General features: G+C 43.3%; 1 protein-coding gene across 4 annotated transcripts; it reads right to left on the minus strand.

Annotated features, from left to right (window-relative positions):
* Positions 1–1,019: 1,019 nt before the first annotated feature.
* LOC117073316 (histone H2A.V) lies at positions 1,020–16,669 on the minus strand. 4 transcript variants are annotated; one of them, XM_033194081.1, is made up of 5 exons: positions 16,464–16,669; positions 12,076–12,153; positions 9,685–9,798; positions 4,311–4,440; positions 1,794–3,365 (listed from the first exon to the last, which is right to left on the minus strand). In XM_033194081.1, exons 1-5 carry the CDS (start codon positions 16,464–16,466, stop codon positions 3,304–3,306), a joined length of 387 nt encoding a protein of 128 aa, XP_033049972.1. In that variant the 5' UTR covers positions 16,467–16,669; the 3' UTR covers positions 1,794–3,303. The 4 variants fall into 4 exon arrangements, with proteins under 4 accessions (XP_033049973.1, XP_033049972.1, XP_033049974.1 ...); XM_033194082.1 differs by lacking the exon at positions 12,076–12,153 and having other exon boundaries at positions 1,020–3,365; positions 16,464–16,616; XM_033194083.1 differs by lacking the exon at positions 9,685–9,798 and having other exon boundaries at positions 16,464–16,616.
* Positions 16,670–20,838: the final 4,169 nt, after the last annotated feature.

Raw genomic sequence — 20,838 nt, forward strand, 5'->3', positions numbered from 1 at the left:
AAAAATTTTTTTTAAAATAAAAGCTATCTTTTAGATATGTATTAAGATATTATACATGAAGTGATATGATAGCTGGAATATGCTTTAAAATAACTCATGGGGTTGGGTACAAATGAAACAAGACTGATGATAACTGTGAGAGTTAGACCCAGAGTACCTGGCCTAGTTGTTCTATTTCTGAGTTTCTTATTAGAAAACAAGTACAACCCTGGGAAGAAATTATGTAGTCAAGTAACTATCCAACCAAAATGAATTAGACATTTGAAGCAATTATCTATAAAACTGTAGTAAAAATTGCCCTGAATCAAGTGATTCAGCCAAAGGAAGGTCTGTTGATTATACTGCACCCCCTGTTTTTCTTTTTTTAAACAATCAGCTTTCTATTGCTACTTTTACTGTAGGCCTGACTCTCAATACAGAAACTTCAAAATGGGTGCCTAGATAATTCAATCAGAATTTGAAATTTCTATTTTATCCTGCCTTGTGAATTAATGAGCAAAAGTTCTTTACAGGATTCCAGCTAATAGATGCAGAAGGAATGACAAGATATCACCAGTTGGCAACCTCTAACAGAATCCCAGATCTGGGCAAATAACATTAATGATGGCTAAATCCATCAGGGGAAAAGCTGATAGAGAACTTTTATAATGAATGGAGTGGGCTGGCAGCATCCAAACCTACTATCCATCTTAATGTTACAAGATGAGAGCCATTATGTGCCGTGATGTGCTACAACAGGGAGCATATATCACCTATGAATTGTTTTTGTGAAAAAGCAAAACAGAACAAAAAAAGCCCTCTAGATCTGTCAGTTTATAGAACATATAGGGGACAGAAAAGGTGTAAATGATCCCATTAGGATACATTCAGTAAAGTCCACTGAGGGACAATTCTACAGGATGAACAACTTAGTTTCTTCAAAAATTAAAAACAGGAAAGTTAAATCTATAGATTAGATTAACAAAATGCAAGATCTAGATCTGTGTCTGGATCTTGATTCAAACAAACCAACTGTTAAAAAAAAAACTTATGAGACAATCAGGAAGTCTGAATATTGACTGGTACTTGCCATCAAAAAATATTTTAGCAGTCTTACACAATGGTATTGTGGTTATGTTCTAAAAAGTACCCTATTCTTTAGAGTTATATTTGAATTTTGTCTCTGATCATACAGACACGAAAATACTATGCCTGTAACGGGACTCAAACTGATCCCTGTGGGTTGGGACAGGGGACAGGTGGGGATGCAGGTAAACAAGACTGACCACAGGACAGCTGTTGAAGTTAGAGGATGGGTACACGGGGCTTCATTCTGCTATTCTTTTTGTGTATTTGCGAAAATTTCCATAATAAAATGTTTAAAAAAATGAGTTTGGAGAGCATTATACTATAAAACATTTTAAAATTTCCTTCTTTAGTGAAGACTTGCAAGCAGAAAAATATAATTTTCTAAGGGTCTACTAGTACATTAACTCAAGTTTAACAGTTATTTAGGGCAAGGCATGGTGGCTTATGCCTGTAATCCCAGTACTTCGGAGGCCAAGTGGGGAGGATGGCTTGAGCCAGGAGTTCAATATCAACCTGGGCAACATAGGGAGACCTCTGTCTCTACATAAATAAAAAAAATTAGCCGGGTATGGTGGCATGTCCCTACGGTCCCAGCTATTTGCAGGGCTGAGGTAAGAGTACTGCTTGGGCTTGAGAGGTGGAGGCTGCAGTGAGCCAGGATCATGCTACTACACTCCAACCTGGGCAATAGAGCAACACCCTGTCTCAAAACAAAAAAAAGTTTCTTGGAAACTGATAAAAATAATTTTTAAAAGATTGTACAAATTACTGTTATTGCATCACTAAGAGACTACTAAAAGTTGGGATTTTATTTTTTTTTTGAGACAGAGTCTCACTCTGTCACCCAGGCTGGAATGCAGTGGTGTGATCTTGGCTCAATGCAACCTCTGCCTCCTGGGTTCAAGTGATTTTTGTGCCTCACTGTCCCAAGTAGTTGGGACTACAGGCATGTACCACCATGCCTGGCTAATTTCTGTATTTTTAGTAGAGACTTTTTTTTTGAGACCTAGTATTGCTCAGTCGCCAGGATGGAGTGCAGTAGTGCCGTCTCAGGTTACTGCAAGCTCCACCTCCCTGCTTCATGTCATTCTCCTGCCTCAGCCTCCCAAGTAGCTGGGACTACAAGCACGTGCCACCACACCCAGCTAATTTTATTTTATTTTTTTAGTAGAGACGGGGTTTCACTGTGTTAGCCAGGATGGTCTCGATCTCCTGATCTTGTGATCCGCTCACCTCGGCCTCCCAAAACGCTGGGATTACAGGCATGAGCCACTGTGCCTGGCCCAGATAGCGTTTTATCAAGTTGGTCAGGCTGGTCTCGAACTCCTGACCTCAAGTGATCCACCAGCCTCAGCCTCCCGAAGTGCTGGGATTACAGGCGTGAGCCACCATGCCTGGCCAAAAACTGGGATTTTAAACCAAAAGGAAAAACCTTTGATAAACTGAACATCAGGCTCTGAAGTCAGTCAGATCTAGGTTTGAATCATAGCTCTGTCATTTTCTATCTACTAGTTGAATGTTTTTTGGCATAGCACACAATTTCTGTGACCCTTAGACTCCACATCTATAATGTGGGGGGAATAAAATTTCTTAGTCAGTAGAGCACTCAGCAAAGGGCCTGGCACATGGTAAGTGCTCAGTATAGAATTCAAATAATTCCATTACCATTTCAGTCATAAATGCACCCTTTTCCATAATCTAACATCTCTCAAATTGGGATGTCTCATAATTGATGGTGTATCATGATTTAATTGGCAGGTTTTTTTCCTAGTGGTTTGTAAAAAATGGTGCTACAGATCAATAGCATGTAAGAGTCAATATACCACGGTATCAATCATTGTAAAGCTATATTCCCAATTTCTGTTCCAAGGTTACTCTGAATAACCAATCTGAGATTTAAAATATTTAAAGTCTGAGCAAAATATTTCTAATACATCATGAACAGAACAGTTTTGAGACAAATTAATTTTGTAAAAAATGGTTTATCAATTCCATTTTTGTATAAAACACGCGGGAGAAACCTAGCCAATCAACACACAACTGTCACCACATGAAAAGGTACTTTTATCAAACTTCGAGTCTAAGAACGTACAAATGTTTCTTTTATCATGTCTACAGTAATTGTCTATGCTTTTCCATTTAACTGTTGTTAAAAATTCCACATATCCCCATTATTTCCTCTGTCCCAGTTACAGTACAACGACAGGGAGGAAGAGGGTTGGTTAAAGCATCCCTCTAAGCAGTTTTCTGCTGTCCCTTCTTTCCAATCAGAGATTTGTGGATGTGAGGGATCACACCTAGAATGAAATTAAAAAAAGTTATTAAAAACTTTTAAAGTTTTTGCCTCAAGTAAGAAGTTAATTATACAAAAAATGAAATTAAGTCCCTTTTCATATTCTGATACTGTTAAACTATCTAAACCGACAGCTACCTCCCACGGGTCTGTGAACCCTTTAAAACTGTAGGTAAAATTGTGTGACTTTCCGTGCATTTTTCGAGAAGAGTAACCACGGTTTTTTTTTTTTTTTTGAGATAGTCTCGCTTTGTCGCCAACGCTGGGGTGCAGTGGTATAATCTCAGCTCACTGCGACCTGGGTTCAAGTGATTCTTGCGCCTCCGCCTCCTGAGTAGCTGGGATTACAGGCATGCACCACCATGCCCAGCTAATTTTTGTATTTTTAATAGAGACAGGGTTTCACCACATTGGCCAGGCTGGTCTTGAACTCCTGACCTCGGGTGATCCGCCTGCCTATCAGCCTCCCAAAGTGCTGAGATACAGGTGTGAGCCACCGCGCCCAGCTGTAACCATCGCTTTCATGATGTTCTCTGAGGGTTATCCAAATAAGATTAAGAACCACCAACTTACCTCTCACTTTCACTGATCCTGACCCACTTTTCAAGTGTATTTATTTCAACCCTTCCCAGTGTATGTTATGCGACTTCTCCAACTCATTTTTCAAACACAGTTAAAAAGGTATGGGAAATATGTTAAACATCAGGCTTTAAGTATCATATGAAATTTAGATAAAGAACTGGCTAAAATAAAAATAGCATTACATATGGGTATAAGAAGAAATATTCAGATCATTATGAAAAGCTTAGAATTGTTATAGATTTAGTATTTATGAAATTAAAGTTTATACGCTTTCTAGTTAACCAATCAAATATACTGTATCATTGATCTGAACGATATATCAGTCAGAAAGACCAGTAAGAATCAAGGCTTAAGTAGCAATACATACCACCCCCAGCTATGGTAGCCTTGATAAGAGAATCCAACTCTTCATCACCACGGATTGCAAGCTGCAAGTGACGCGGAGTGATACGCTTTACTTTGAGATCCTTAGAAGCATTACCTGCCAGCTCCAGCACCTACAAAGCATCCATGATTAGCATATCAAATGAAGGACGTTGGATTCCAAATGAAGGATCACTTAGCATTTGTACATACAAAACGCACAAACAATACATAAACTGATAACACATTTTTCTTTTCTTTTTTTTTTTTTGAGACTGTAATCTCACTCTATTACCCAGGCTGGAGGGCCAGGGGCACAATCTCGGCTCACTGCAAGCTCTGCCTCCCGAGTTCGCGCCATTCTCCTGCCTTAGCCTCCTGAGTAGCTGGGACCACAGGTGCCCGCCACCACGCCCAGCTAATTTTTTGTATTTTTAGTAGAGGCAGGTTTCACCATGTTAGCCAGGATGGTCTTGATCTCCTGAACTCCTCGTGATCCACCCGCCTCAGCCTCCCAATGTGCTGGGATTACAACTGTAAGCTGCCACACCCAGCCAAAGTCACATATTTTAATAGATACTTGTAGTCCATTTTTGTACAACCTTTAATAGCATTTCCTAATGCTTTCAGAAGTTTTCAAATGTATTTTTTAAATTCTTAAAAAATAAAAGAGATGGGACCTCACTATGTTGCCAGGGCTGGTGTCAAACCCTTGGCCTCAAGTGATCCTCCTTTTCAGCCTCTCAAAGTGCTGGGAATACAGGTGTGGGCCATCGCACTCAGCCTAAAATATAATTTAAAATAATTTCTTTTTTTTGAGATGAAGTCTTGCTGTGTTGCCCAGGCTGGAGTGCAATGGCGTGATCTCAGCTCACTGCAAACTCCGCCTCCCGGGTTCATGCCATTCTCCTGCCTTAGCCTCCTGAGTAGCTGGGACCACAGGTGCCCGCCACCACGCCCAGCTAATTTTTTGTATTTTTAGTAGAGATGGGGTTTTTGCTGGGTGCAGTGGCTCACGCCTGTAATCTCCGCACTTTGGGAGGCTGAGATGGGCAGATCATGAGGTCAGGAAATCGAGACCATCCTGGCTAACACAGTGAAACCCCATCTCTACTAAAAATACAAAAAAATCAGCCAGGCGTGGTAGCAGGTACCTGTAGTCCCAGCTACTCAGGAGGCTGAAGCAGGAGAACGGCGTGAACCCAGGAGGCAGAGCTTGCAGTGAGCCGAGATGGCGCCACTGCACTCCAGCCTGGACGACAGAGCAAAGACTCCTTCTCAAAAAAAAACACACCAGACACAGGATTTCACCATATTAGCTAGGCTGGTCTCAAACTCCTGACCTTGTGATCTGCCTGCCTCGGCCTCCCAAAGTGTTGGGATTACAGACGTGAGCCATTGCGCCAGGCCACCTCTTTGTTTTAAATAGAGCAGTGTTCGGTAGACATGAGAATCAACTGAACTTTAAAAATACAAAAATCAGCCGGGTGTGGTGGCACACCCCTATAATCCCAGCTACTGGGGAGGCTGAGGCAGGAGAGTTGTTAAACCCGGGAGGTGGAGGTTGCAGGAGCTGAGATCGTGCCATTGAACTCCAGCCTGGGCGACAGAGCAAGACTCCATTTAAAAATAAAAAAAAAAAGTTGACTGCACCCACACAGTCATTGTCCAATCTTGACCTAAATTGTTTTTTTTTTTGTTTGTCTGTTTTGAGACGGAGTCTTGCTTTGTCACCCAGGCTGGAGGGCAGTGGCGCGATCTCAGCTCACTGCAAACTCCGCCTCCCGGGTTCATGCCATTCTCCTGCCTCAGCCTCCCGAGAAGCTGGGATTACAGGCGCCTGCTACCACTCCCGGCTAATTTTTTTTGTATTTTTAGTAGAGATGGGGTTTCACCACGTTAGCCAGGATGGTCTCAATCTCCTGACCTCATGATCCGCCAGCCTTGGCCTCCCAAAGTGCTGGCATTACAGGCGTGAGCCACCGCGCCCAGCCTGTTTTTTTTTTTTTAAGACATGGTCTCACTGTCAGGCAGACTGGAGTGCAGTGGTGCAATACATGGCTCACTGCAGCCTCAACCTCCTGGGCTCAGGTAATCCTCCCACCTCAGCCTCTCCAGTAGCTGGGACTATAGGTGCATACTATCATATCTGGTTAAGTTTTTGTATTTTTTTGTAGAGACAGGGTTTTGCCATGTTGTCCAGGCTGGTCTGGAAGTCCTGGACTCAAATGGTCTGCCTGCCTTGATCTCCCAAAGTGCTGAGATTACAGGCATGACCCACTGTTAACTTTAAACATTTTCACCAAAGTTCCCAAAGATTAAAAAACGGGGTGCTTAGAAGGGGCTTGAACCTTGTGAACCAGAATGCTGAATATAAGCCACCACACCCAGCCAAAGTCATATATTTTAATATATCCACGTGGTCTATTTCTACACAACCCTTAACAGCTGAAATTTCTTTCTTTTTTATTTTTATTTTATTTTATTTATTTATTTATTTTTTTGAGACGGAGTCTCGCTCTGTCTCCCAGGCTGGAGTGCAGTGGCGCGATCTCGGCTCACTGCGAGCTCCGCCTCCCGGGTTTACGCCATTCTCCTGCCTCAGCCTCCCGAGTAGCTGGGACTACAGGCGCCCGCCATCTCGCCCGGCTAATTTTTTGTATTTTTTAGTAGAGACGGGGTTTTACCGTGTTAGCCAGGATGGTCTCGATCTCCTGACCTCGTGATCCACCCGTCTCGGCCTCCCAAAGTGCTGGGATTACAGGCTTGAGCCACCGCGCCCGGCCTATTTTTATTTTTTTTGAGATGGAGTCTCGCTCTGTCGCCAGGCTGGAGTGCAGTGGCGTGATCTCGGCTCACTGCAACCTCTGCCTTCTGGATTCAGGCGATTCTCCTGCCTCAGCCTCCTGAGTAGCTGGGACTATATACAGGTGCCCGCCACCATGCCCAGCTAGTTTTTGTATTTTTAGTAGAGATGGGGTTTCACCATGTTGGCCAGAATGGTCTCGATCTCTTGACCTCATGATCCGCCCACCTCAGCCTCCCAAAGTGTTGGGATTACAGGCGTGGGCCACAGTGCCCAGCTATGAAATTTCTTAACGCTTTTAGAAAAGTTTAAAAATGTATTTTAATTAAAATTAAAATTTAAACATTTTAAAAAATACAAGAGGCCAGGTGGTCTCTTTTAATAGAAGGGGCTCATGTCTGTAATCCCAGCACTTTGGGAGGCTGATGCGGGCAGATCGCTTGAGGTCAGGAGTTTGAGATCAGCCTGGCTAACATGGCAAAACCTTGTCTCTACAAGAAAATAACAAAAATTAGCCGGGCGTGGTGATGCATACCGCTAGCCCTAGCTACTCCGGAGACTGAGGTGGGAGAATTGCTGGAACCCAGGAGGCAGAGGTTGCAATGCACAGATATCATGCCACTGCATTTCAGCCTGGGAGACAGAGAGAGACCCTGTCTCCAAACAAACAAACAAACAAACAAGAAAACCCCAAAAAACAAAACACCTCTTAATCATGACATAGCTAAGTTGAAACTATCCATAATATCCATAATTCAATGTTAAATCCCCAGTGGGACACAGATGACTTGGTGAGATTAATGAAAAAATGACAGCAATGATAACTGACATACAGATTAAAAGCTAAATTCCTCAGCCTAGCTCCCAATCACATCTTCCCCAAGTTAAGACCCTTCTGTTTCTACCAGAATGAATGTGTCTACCACTTGGCCTACTTATTACTCAAACTACTTCCCCAGCCTGGAATGTAGGTGAAGTTTCATGACTTCCCAATGGATTTTTTTTTTTTAGGAGGAATAGGGATGGGGAAAGTGGTGGTCTACGACCCAAGAATTAAGAACTCTTGCCCAATTAACTTGTCTTCCTGAAATTTCAAACTAAGTAAGATACAGCAATTTTGTATGTATAATCCTGCAGAGAACCAGAAGAACAGATTGAGTCTTTTACTTCTAATATATTTGTGATTTTTATGTATCATCACACTGGAAAAACTTTACATCATCGCAAATCTTCATAAACTAAAACATTATGCTGTAACTTCACAAATACTTCTACTGATTATATACATACTTCAAAGTTCACTAGCGTATGATGGCTTATGTCTGTAATCCCAGCACCTTGGGAGGACCACTTGAGGCTAGGAGTTGGAAACCAGTCTGGGCAACACAGGGAGCCCCCAACTCCACAAAAAATAAAAATAAAAAATTAGTGTGGTGGCTCACACCTGTAATCTCAGCACTTTGGGAGGCTGAGGTGGGTGGATCACCTGAGGTCAGGAATTCAAGACTGACCTGGCCAACATGGTGAAACCCTGTCTCCACTAACAATACAAAGATTAGCCGGGTGTGGTGGCGGGTACCTGTAATCCCAGTTACTGGGGAGGCTGAGGCAGGAGAATTGCTTGAACCCAAGAGGTGGAGGTTGCAGTGAGTCAAGATTGCGCCACTGCACTCCACCTGGGGTACAGAGCAAGACCCTGTCTCAAAAAAAAAAAAAAAAAAAAATTAGCCAGGTGTGGTGGCACAAACCTGAAGTTACAGTTACTAGGGAGGCTGAGGCAGGAGGATCCCTTGAACCCAGGAGGTTTGAGGTTGGAATGAGCTATGATCATGCCACTGTACTCCAGCCTAGGTGACACAGTGAGACCCAGTCTCAATATGAATAAATGAAAATAAAAGATAAGAGATTGCTGGCCTTTGCTTAACTTAAAAAAATTTTTTTACTTTGAGATAGGGTCTTGCTCTGTCACACAGCCTAGTCTGGAACTCCAGGACTCAAGTGTACAATCTACCCGCTTCAGCCTCCCAAAGTGTTGGCATTACAGGCGTGAATCACCGCGCCCAGTCCCTTGCTTAGCTTTAAAAACAAGTACACCAAGGTTCTTTTACATTAGTGTTGGGTAATAGCTGACAAGATGCATCTCAAACTGTGCTGTTAAAGAAACCAATGAGGCCGGATGTGGTCGCTCAAGCCTGTAATTCCAGCACTTTGGGAGGCCGAGGCAGGTGGATCACCTGAGGTCAGGAGTTTGAGACCAGTGTGGCCAATATGGTGAAACCCTGTCTCAACTAAGAATACAAAAATGAGCTGGGCATGGTGGTGCACACCTGTAGTCCTAGCTACCTGGGAGGCTGAGGTGGCAGAATTGCTTGAATCCGGGAGGCAGAAGTTGCAGTGAGCCGAGACTGGCCATTGCACTCCAGCCTGGGAAACGAGTGAAACTCTAGCTCCAAAAAAACAAAAAAGCCACAATGAGCATAATATGTCTTTTTTCAAATATATTCCATGGGTTTATGTCACTTAGACTAGTGCACCTTCTGGACTGCCATATACAAGACATTCCTGTACAAACCTCTGCAGTGAGGTACTCCAGAATCGCAGCACTGTACACGGCAGCAGTGGCACCCACCCTTCCATGGCTTGTGGTGCGAGTCTTCAAGTGTCTGTGGATGCGGCCCACAGGAAACTAAAAGAGAAATGTCTTAGTGGGAAGCACTGCAGAGTCTTAACATTGCACTGACTGTAATCAAAGGCTGAACAATGTGAGTAACCATGAAATAATAAAAAACTTGATCACACATATCAGAAGTCAAACCTATTAGGCAATTAACAGTTCCCAGGGCCTGTGTCTATGTTCTGGTAATCAGTCCAAAATCTTTAACCTCTGCGTAATATGGAGAATATCACTCTAAAATGAAGAAAAACCATGCAGGGCTGTCATCAACTATACATTCAACATGACCCATGGATCAAATTCCTGTCTAGTTAACCTCTTCACATAAAAGGCACATGCAACTTTGAATCTCCAATACCTTCCTCAGATCTTATTAAATGTTCTTTCTTCAGTTTCAAGAGGTGATCTGATAGTTAAGAAAAATCAATACTATTATCTCATTGTGATTCTACTTTCTGAAAAAGAGGGTACTTTTCTCATTTCAGAGTATCCTAATCCCACTTGTCTGCGCCCTTTATTATTTTTTTTATTGAGACAGAGTCTCACTCTGTCGCCCAGGCTGGAGTGTAGTGGCGCCATCTTGGCTCACTGCAACCTCCGCCTCCCGGGTTTCAAGCGATTCTCCTGCCTCAGCCTCCTGAGTAGGTGGGATTATAGGCACGCCAGGACGCCTGGCTGTTTTGTATTTTTAGTAGAGATGGGGTTTTGCGTGATCTGCCCACCTTGGCCTCCCAAAGTCCTGGGATTACAGGCATGAGCCACTGCGCCCGGCCTGTCTGTGCCCTTTCTTACAGGCCTACCTCATCCCTTCACTGTTCCATTATTTCAACAGCTACAATTACTTCCTTTCCGCTGGTTCCTTTCCTTCTACAGACTTTACTGAAAACTTCACAATCCATGAAAACTGCTTCCAGTTACAGTCTAGAAAGTCTCTTTCCAAAGACTGAATTTAAAAAACAAATCCTGAAACCCTTACTTTCTTGTCACCCATTTTTTCCTAACCCTAACTTGGTTTCTGTTAAACAGTACTTTTGAAGGCCAGCAGTGACATTTTACTTCCTTAATAAACACAAGCAATCTTTTTCTTTTTGCATTTATACTTCGTCTCTAAGTGACCAAAAGCTTCTTAAGAGCAAGATTTATGTCTTCTTTTCCTTTGTATCCTTAGTAACCACTATGTTGTCTGGCATACAGTAGGCCCTCAAAAACATTTCTTCTTAGACTTCAGAGTTCTCATACCAACCCTGACTACTCCTCAGCCTTTTCTTAAAAGTTTTTGAGGGGTCCTCCAATGTCCTTGTGCTCCTTTCTCATTCTCTTAGGTTAGGAAACTCATCCATAACATAAACTATCAATTTTACATAAATGATCTCAAATTCCTAATTCTATCACCTCTCTTAGAAAGCTGAACTCACGTTTCCAACTTCTGGACATTTTCACATGGATGTTTTAGTAAACTTCAAAATGATTCCATTTAAATTTACTCATAACCTGATCCTATTACAAACTCCTCTGTTCCTTAGGTTCTAAGCCTTAGAGAAACTTCTGACTTCCTCTCAACCTTATACTGCTTCACCTATTTTCTGCACACACGTGATTTCTACTGCTTCCCATTCAAGTATGTTACTTTATTCCTAAATCACTGCAATAATCTCCATTGGCCTTCTATTTTCTACTTCAAATTAAGTATGCCTTAAAATAAATTCTAATTTAGGAATATACATGGAAACCTAAAATACAGAATGTGCACATCAATATAAATTCCCATCCCCCTTCTTTTGGTATCATCTGGATCATGTTGTCCTCTTGCTTAAACTCTCAATGGCTAACTACTGCCAAAAGGATAACAATTTACAGTTTGGCCTTCCAAGTTTCCTGATTAAAAGTATTTCTCGGCCAGGCACAGTGGCTCACGCCTGTAATCCCAGCACTCTGGGAGGCTGAGGCGGGTGGATCGCGAGGTCAAGAGATTGAGACCATCCTGGCCAACATGGTGAAACCCCGTCTCTACTAAAAATACAAAAACTAGCTGGGCATGGTGGTGCGCACCTGTAGTCCCAGCCACGCAGGAGGCTGAGGCAGGAGAATCGCTTGAATCCAGGAGGCAGAGGTTGCAGTGAGCCGAGATTGCGCCACTGCACTCCAACCTGGTGACAGAGCGAGACTCTGTCTCGAAAAAAAAAAAAAAGTTTGTAGTAATACAAGTAGACTTCTGTAATCGATGAAACATAGGTCATAAATTACAACAGTAAAGAAAATAGTAATGTAACGACAGCATGGATTCATTACCTGTAGCCCAGCTCTCTGTGAGCGAGATACTGCCTTAGCCTTGGCCTTCCCACTGTCCTTTCCAGCTTTGCCTCCAGCCTAAATGCAAAAAAAAATTTTTGGATGAAGAGTTGAAAATACTACTTCAAAAATATTCTGGAAACAGAATTTCTTCTACTTTTACTTTAGGTAGTTAAAAATATGTAGGTGATCCCCTTCCTCATATACATGGGATTCTATCACCTTTTATAATTTCTATCAAAGAAGTCAAACCTTAAACGCTTATTGAAAATATGAGATTTTTCTTTTCTCTTTTTTTTTGAGATGGAGTCTAGCTCTGTTGCCCAGGTTGGAGTGCAGTGGGGCAATCTTGGCTCACTGCAAACTCCGCCTCCCAGGCTCAAGTGATTCTCCGGCCTCAGGCTCCTGAGTAGCTGAGATTACAGGTGCGCACCACCACACACAGCTAATTTTTGTATTTTTAGTACAGATGGGGTTTCACCATGTTGGCTAGGCTGGTCTTGAACTCCTGACCTCAAGTGATCCACCCACCTTGGCCTCCCAAAGTGCTGGGATTACAGGCATGAGCCACAGTGCCAGGCTGAAAAATATGAGATTTCTAAAAACTAACATATCTATCAATTTCCAGATTGAAGAATCTTGCAAGTCAATATAACTTTTACGCATACATGAAATATTTCACAATTTTTATCAATGTCAATGTTTATTTAGACCTCTCAGAAAAATAAAGTATATTCCAAGAAAAAAAACCTTCAAAAATAAAACACAGAATTGTCATATAGTCTAGCAATTCCACTTCTAGGTATACACCCAAAAATTGAAAGCAAGGATTCAAACAAATACTTGTACACACATGCTCACAAAAGCTTTATTCAGAATAGCCAAAAGGTGGAAACAATCTTGAGTGTCCAATGATGGATGAACAAAATGATATATATATAATGGGATAGTATTCAGCTTTGAAAAGGAAATTCTGACACAAGCTACAACATAAATGGGCCTTGAGGACATTATGCTAAGGAAAATAAGACAGTTACAAAAAAGACAAATACCGTATGATTCTACTTATGAGATTCCTAAAATAGTAAAGTTCATAGTCAGCAGATTTGTGGTTGCCAGGGGTAGGTGCTTCCTGGGTTCAAGTGATTCTCCTGCCTCAGCCTCCTAAGTAGCTGGTAGTACAGGTGTGCGCCACCACACCCTGCTAATTTTTGTATTTTTAGTACCAACAAGGCTTCCGCATGTTGGCCAGGCTGGTCTTGAACTCCTGACCTCAAGCGATCCGCCTGCCTTGCCCTCCCAAAGTACTGGGATTACAGGCGTAAGCCACCGCACCTGGCCGAGTTACTGTTGAATGGGTAGAATTTCCACTTGGGAAGATGAAAAAGTTCGAGACAGATGGCAGTGATGGTTGCACACTATAAATGTACTTAATGCCACTGAACTGTACGCTTAAAAAAAAACCTATTTCTGCATGAAAAAGGTAAAGTATGTGCAAATGTAATGAGCTATTAAGTAAATATGGGGTATTATAAAGTATGTGTGTACACACATATTTCTAGAAGGTTACACTATAAATTAGAAATGCTATTTGCCTCTAGGGAGGAAATACTAAGGGTCTGACTTAAGAAGAAAACTAATTTTCTCTCATATATTTTGTTTTTACCATTTAAATAGATTATTTCTTTACTGTTAAATCAGTTTACAGGATTGGCTGTTTGAGGGGCTATACTTTCAAAATAGATGGTAAGTTTCGAAATGGCATATCCCCTTTGTAGCTAACCCTTTCCTTAAAGATTTTTTAAAGCTAAAAATTACCCCTGTATACTTCCTCTAATTGCATGTCTAAGTGAATTAAGCGCGTCACCCAAGATAATATGGAAGAAAAACAGTAAAACCTTGGCAGGTATTAGAAACAGGAAAAATAAAAATCTAAGAACTAATTCATATTCACTCTCTTACATTAGGTAATTCAGCAAGAGACTGATTTAAGTTTATCAGTAAGAACTGAGATGCTCTTGATTTCTACCAGAATGCCTCATATATTTCAATAATTTTGACTATGTTGTTATATAACACTTAAAAACCTCTCAACTGGCATCTAAAATTATAATCATTGTCTTCCTATGACTGGATTGGAAAAAATAAGAACTAGTCACTAATGAAAAGCCAACAACTACAAAACTCCCCAGGTTCCCCAGGTCACGTAATAACTACTCTGCTTAGGCAATTTTATCCTCACTGTTTCAGATACGTCATTATTTGCTGTTCTATTTGCTTTTTAAAGAAGTAGATATATAGTCAGATTTTAAAAGCCTCAATACATTAAATGACTAGTTCCAACATTTAGAGACTCTCGATACAATTCTCATACTTAACAAAAGAAAACTTTCATGGTATCAAACTTATCTGAATATAAAATTATATAATAAATGGATAATTACTTTCTTTCCGATATCCCCTCAAACTGTATATATAGCCTCCCTACTTTGAACATTCATTTTAATTGGTGCTTGGGAAACCAAATATAATTTTTTTATTCCAAGAATTGACATCATATTAACCCGAGTTAAGGTTGCTGATTTTTAAAAATTACACACACACACACACACACACACAGACACACACACAGGAGGAAGAGGGAGTTCATTTCACTTGGATAAACTTGCAAACTGGATACTAAGACACTTTCATGTCAGTTTTAACAGACATCTGCTTACTTCCTTTCAGGTTTAAAATCTATCAAGAACGACGACTCAATGTCTCCTGCATTTTTAGCTTGTGTTAATACTTATGTATTTTTAGCTAATGGTAAGTGGATATAAAACATATAGCGTATCACTAGAGACTGAAAAATATCTAAGAAACTAGAATCGGCCGGGCGCGGTGGTTCACGCCTGTAATCCCAGCACTTTGTGAGGCCGAGGCGGGCGGTTCACGAGGTCAAGAAATCGAGACCATCCTGGCCAACATGGTGAAACCCAATCTCTACTAAAAATACAAAAAATTAGCTGGGCGTGGTGGTGCACACCTGTAGTCCCAGCTACTCGGGAGGTTGAGGCAGGAGAATCGCTTGAACACGGGAGATGGAGGTTGCAGTGAGCCAAGATCGCGCCACTGCACTCCAGCCTGGCGACAGAGTGAGACTCCGTCTCAAAACAAACAAACAAAAAACTAGAATCATGAAAATCATCTGTTTGAGCAAATTCTTTTACAGATTAGATATAGGCTGTACCTCAGTTTGTTAAAGTATAGTACTTTACAATAACAATAAACTATACTTTAGACGTTGGAAGCAATTATCCCTAAAGTCTATTCCAGCTATAAGATTTGGGTATTTTACAATAACCAAACATTTTGTCCTCTCGACTGGCCAATCTGTTTATAGTTAGGTGTTAAGTCTATTAAATACCATATCTGACACATCAAGCACAAATCATCTAATATTATCTGCAGTATGAGAAATGACAGCCTGGTGTTAACTTTTAAGCAGGTAGCTCCCGTTGAAGTAACCTTTCAACAGAATGCTTAAAGCACGAATACCGGCAAAAATAAGATTCCATAATAACAGTCTTACTATTTTTACACAATCTTTGATGCAACTCAGAGCGTATCCTTTAGCACTTTCTCCTTTCCCTCAACTTTAAAATGGGGCTGAAGTTCTATTCACTTTAATTTTTTTAAAGCCACACTTTTCTTATCTAGATCTGAATTTCAGAATGAAAAGATGAATGCTTTAAGACTGAAAATTCATAGCAAGAGCAAAGGAAAGTACCGTTTTATAATGAAAACCGCAAACTGCATGGGGGTCAGAAGATAACCGGCGTTCATTTCAAACCTGTGCAATCACCTAGAACAAATCGTGCGGTTCTGGTCTATAAAACCATTCTTTGTCGCTCAAAAGACCACAAATACAAGCACCCTTTCGCAGAAACCCTCAAATTGACTGCCAGAGAGATTACGTAACCAAACATCGCCAAAGACTTATCTAACTTGTATAGCGGCAGCCTGTTTGACCTCATTCATACAGAGGAGCGATCACATTAAGATCCGGCACTTGTTTCTACATTTGCAAGCCGGATTCTGGCGTCCTGCTCCTTCTAAGACGGGCGGTGCAGCGTCACTAGCGTCGGGACAGACCTGTCCGGCTCGGAACAGACTTCGCGCTCTACCCGGCCAGGCCCAGCTCTCACCCGGGTACCCGTGTCGGGCTCCGCAGCCGGGATATGGCGCCCCCCGGCGGGTGGCGAGGGGCTCAGCCGGACGAAGCCCCGACACCCGCAAACTCCCGACTCCACAGGTAGCGGCGCCGACGCCGGGGCCTCAGCGCTCTGCTCCCCCGGCCCTGTCCTAGGCCCCGTGCCCCCGACCCACTCGGCCGCCCTTACCATGTTCTCGGCGCCGACTCTGCCTCCGCTCGGCCGCGAGCCCTCCCGCTGACGACCCGCGCCGCAGCCGCCGCTCTCGCAGCACCGACCGCCGCCGCCGGAGCCGGACAATACCCCGTACCCGCCTCGCGCTGCTGCGGCCAATGCCCGCTTGTCTTGCTGGTTCGAACCCCAGCTGCTGTTCAATCGCGCGCCTCCTTCTAGCTAGACCCCGCCCCCCGGCACCGCCTACCTAACGGCTGTTTGTTTTTGCACACGGCACGCGGAGGCGGGGCTTCCAGCCCCAATAGTGACGCCCTCTCCGCCTTTCACCAGGCACCCAAGCCTGACGAACAGAAAAGCAAACCAATGAGATTGGACGCCTAGCAGACGAAAGCCAATGAAAATATCGCCCGCGAGCAAGGGAGGCGGGCCACTGAGAAGGACAGCAAAATTAGCTAATGAGGTGAAGCGATTGCAGGCGCTGTGGCTTTCCCGCCCATTCGCGGCGTTGGTTTTCCCGCTTCTGAGACTTGTTTGGGGAGGTAAAGACTTTTGGACGTGCTTCTCCTGGTGGGTTTTCACAAAGACTGTGAGGATTTGTTCGTCTTAGGACGTGTGGATCAGGAGGGCGCTGGGTTTCAAGGTTAGGCAGCCCTCATGCTCAGCCGTTATTCTGGGGAACTGGCTCCCCTGACGTCCTCTCAGCGCGGACCCTGGCAAGGTCCGCGGCAGACTGAGGCGGGAGAATCGCTTGAACCGGGGAGGCGGAGGTTGCAGTGAGCCGAGATCGCGCCACTGCACCCCAGCTGGGCGACACATCGTCTCAAAAAAAAAAAAAAAAAGCTATCAATTGGCTACCTATTGTTATTTGTATGATAAATTCTTTTTCCTTTTTAAGAGACGGAGTCCTGGGACTACAGGCGCGCGCCCCAATGCCCAGCTAAGTACTGTATGTTTAATAGAGATGGGGTTTCCCTGTGTTGGTCAGGCTGGTCTCGAACTCCTGACCTCAGGTGATCCGCCCGCCTCAGCCTCCTAAAGTGCTGGCATTACAGGCGTGAGCCACCGCGCCCGCAGTGTATTACAAATTCTAAGAATAGGAAGATAATGGGGCCGGCTTGGTGGCGCGGACCTGTAGCCTCTGCTACTGTCAAGACTGAGACAGGAGGATCTCTTGAGCCCAGGAGGTCGAGGCTGCAGTGAGTCATGATCGCACCACTGCACTCCAGCTTGGGAGACAGAGTATACCCTGTCTTAAAAAAAAAAAAAAAGGTAATGGATGAGGCCGATAGTCAGGAATAAAATGACTTTAGACAATTGGGTATGCATGGGATTGTGTATGTGGGGGCAGGGGGTGGGCATAACCGAAGTCCCATACTCATGTCCCTCTAGGCCTTATACATTTTGCAGACCTCACAGAGCTCAGACTGTCGTAAGCTGTTTTTCTTCTCAGCCTCTTCAGTGTGCTTATTTTGCTTACATCATTAGGTTAAAATTTGGAGGGTAACTCCCAGCTAGAAGGGAAGAAAAACTCTAAAGTGGAATCGCCTTCCCCCGGAAGCTGTTGTAAAAATTAAAGGATGTATGTGAGTGCACAGGCTCTCCAGCGATCGTTTTTCTTCCACAGTGTTTCCACTATTTATTTATGTATTTATTTACTTTTTGAGATGAAATCTCGCTCTGTTGCTCAGGCTGGATGGAGTGCAGTGGTGTGATCTCAGCTCACTACAACCTTCGCCTCCTGAGTTCAAGTGATTCTCCTACCTCACCCTCCTGAGTAGCTGGGACTACAGGCTCCCGCCACCATTCCCCGCTCATTTTTGTATTTTTAGTAGAAATGGGGTTTCACCATGTTGACCAGGCTGGTCTTGAACTCCTGACCGCAGGTGATCCTCTCGCCTCAGCCTCCTAAAGTGCTGGGATTACAGGCGTGAGCCTGTTTCCACAATTTAAAAAGGCCCATCACCCTCTCATGATCATCTCTATTACAGTCTGGGCAATATGAGCTTTCTGGGAGAACCAGCTTCATTTCCTAACTGAAGAAATGGACTTAGGTGAACTTAGTCATTTGCCTCAGACCGCATAGCCTGCAGATAACCAAGATACCAGCTCACATTTGTTCCAACTCATTCCAGCTTTAAATTCTTTAATTCTTTTCACAGTACAATACATTGACTGTGCTAGAATGTGCTCTTGGTGTTGGTGAGTTAATAGTGAAACAAGTTCCTGCCTTAGTGGAGATTCTGTTCTCACAGGATTTTCCCAGGCTGCCACTTTAGAAATTTGTATCCAGGCCGGTCATAGCTGTTCCAAAGTTTGAATCAGGCCGGGCGCGGTGGCTCAAGCCTGTAATCCCAGCACTTTGGGAGGCCGAGACGCGCGGATCACGAGGTCAGGAGATCGAGACCATCCTGGCTAACACGGTGAAACCCCGTCTCTACTAAAAATACAAAATCTAGCCGGGCGAGGTGGCGGGCGCCTGTAGTCCCAGCTACTCGGGAGGCTGAGGCAGGAGAATGGTGTGAACCCGGGAGGCGGAGCTTGCAGTGAGCTGAGATCCGGCCACTGCACTCCAGTCCCGGTGACAGAGCGAGACTCCGCCTCAAAAAAAAAAAAAAAAAAAAAAAAAAAGTTTGAATCAGGAGAAGCAACTTTGGGGAAGTGAGTCTTTAAAAAAAGGTAACTTAAATTCAAGAAGAAGAAGAGGGTGAACTTCTAAGTAAGAATTTGGAAAAATAAGGATGAAGTTGTAGACAACTGTGAGGAAGGGTGTCCAGTGAAATAGGAAGGAATGGAGCAATGTGCCCAGATGAATAGAAGTCTCAGAACTATGTAGAAGAGTGGAGTTACTTCAGTAGCAATAGCCATTGTTAATTGTTGTTCCTCTGTGTTTCTGGCCTCAGTGGATGGCATTACCAATCTACTAAGGCATAAGCCTACGAGTTATTCCTTTAACAAATCACTCAGTGCCTACTGTTTGCAGGCACTGTGCTAGGTGCTGAGGATTTGGTGATTAGCAAAATAGACATTGTCCTTGCCCTCATGGTCCTCTGCAGTGGGAGTCAGATGTTAAAGAAATAAATACCGTATGTGAATTATAAGTTCAAGTGTGCTGAAGGAAAAGAACAAGGTGCTTTAAGAGAGCAACAGGGAATGTAGTTTAGTTGGCGTGGGTGTTGTTCCACAAAGAAAGAGCATGCAGGCTGGGCGTGATGGCTCACGCCTGCAATCCCAGCAATTTGGGAGGCCAAGGTGGGTGGATCATCTGAGGTCAGGAGTTCGACACCAACTTGGCCAACGTGGCAAAACCCTGTCTCTACTAAAAATGCAAAAATTAGCCAGACATGGTGGCGCATGCCTGTAATTCCCAGCTACTCGGGAGGCTGACCCAGGAAAATCACCTGAGCCCAGGAAGCGGAGGTTGCAGTGGGCTAAGATCACGCCATTGTACTTCAGCCTGGACAACAGAGCAAGACTCCACTCCATCTTACAAAAAAAAAACAAAAAAAAACAACTTGCCCTTGTGAAGGGATTGAAAGAAGTGTTCAATAATGGATGAGAAAGCACCTAGCACTGTACCTAGCACATGATAGCCAATAAATGTTAACTTCCTTCCTTAACAGGAAAATAATTTTCTCGCCACTCTCTACCCCTCAACCTTCATGTCATTGATTCAGATTTTTTTTTTTTTTGCCACTCTCTACCCCTCAACCTTCATGTCATTGATTCAGATTTTTTTTTTTGAGATGGAGTCATGCTGTTTCGCCCAGGCTGGAGTGCAGTGGTGCGATCTCAGCTCACTGCAGGCTCTGCCTCCCAGGTTCACGCCGTTCTCCTGCCTCAGCCTCCCGAGTAGCTGGGACTACAGGCGCCCGCCACCTCGCCCGACTAGTTTTTTGTATTTTTTAGTAGAGACGGGGTTTCACTGTGTTAGCCAGGATGGTCTCAATCTCCTGACCTCGTGATCTGCTCTCCTCGGCCTCCCAAAGTGCTGAGATTACAGGCATGAGCCACCGTGCCCGGCTGATTCAGATTTTGATGAAAGTGGAGTTAGGTTGAAAAAAACTGGTTCTCATTGTAGACAATAGTAATCCTTTTACTGATTTATATATCATCACTGTGAATTATATATCATCACTGTAAACACAGATGCCAGAAAAAAGTCTGCCTACTAACAGTTTTATAAACCAAGTGTGTTAGTAAAATCTAGTTTCTAGTGAACTAGGGTTATAAAACAGGCAAAGATGAGCTCAAAGAAGAACACCAGTCTAACCAGAAAATTTTATGTAATAGCATCTATAAATGATAAACTACAAACATGGACAAATTATTCAACTTTGGGCTGGGAATGGTGGCTCATGCCTGTAATTCTAAAGCTTTGGGAGGCCAAGGC

This window comes from Trachypithecus francoisi, unplaced genomic scaffold (genome assembly GCF_009764315.1).
Source record: "Trachypithecus francoisi isolate TF-2019V2 unplaced genomic scaffold, Tfra_2.0 Lachesis_group4, whole genome shotgun sequence".
NCBI lineage: Eukaryota > Metazoa > Chordata > Mammalia > Primates > Cercopithecidae > Trachypithecus > Trachypithecus francoisi.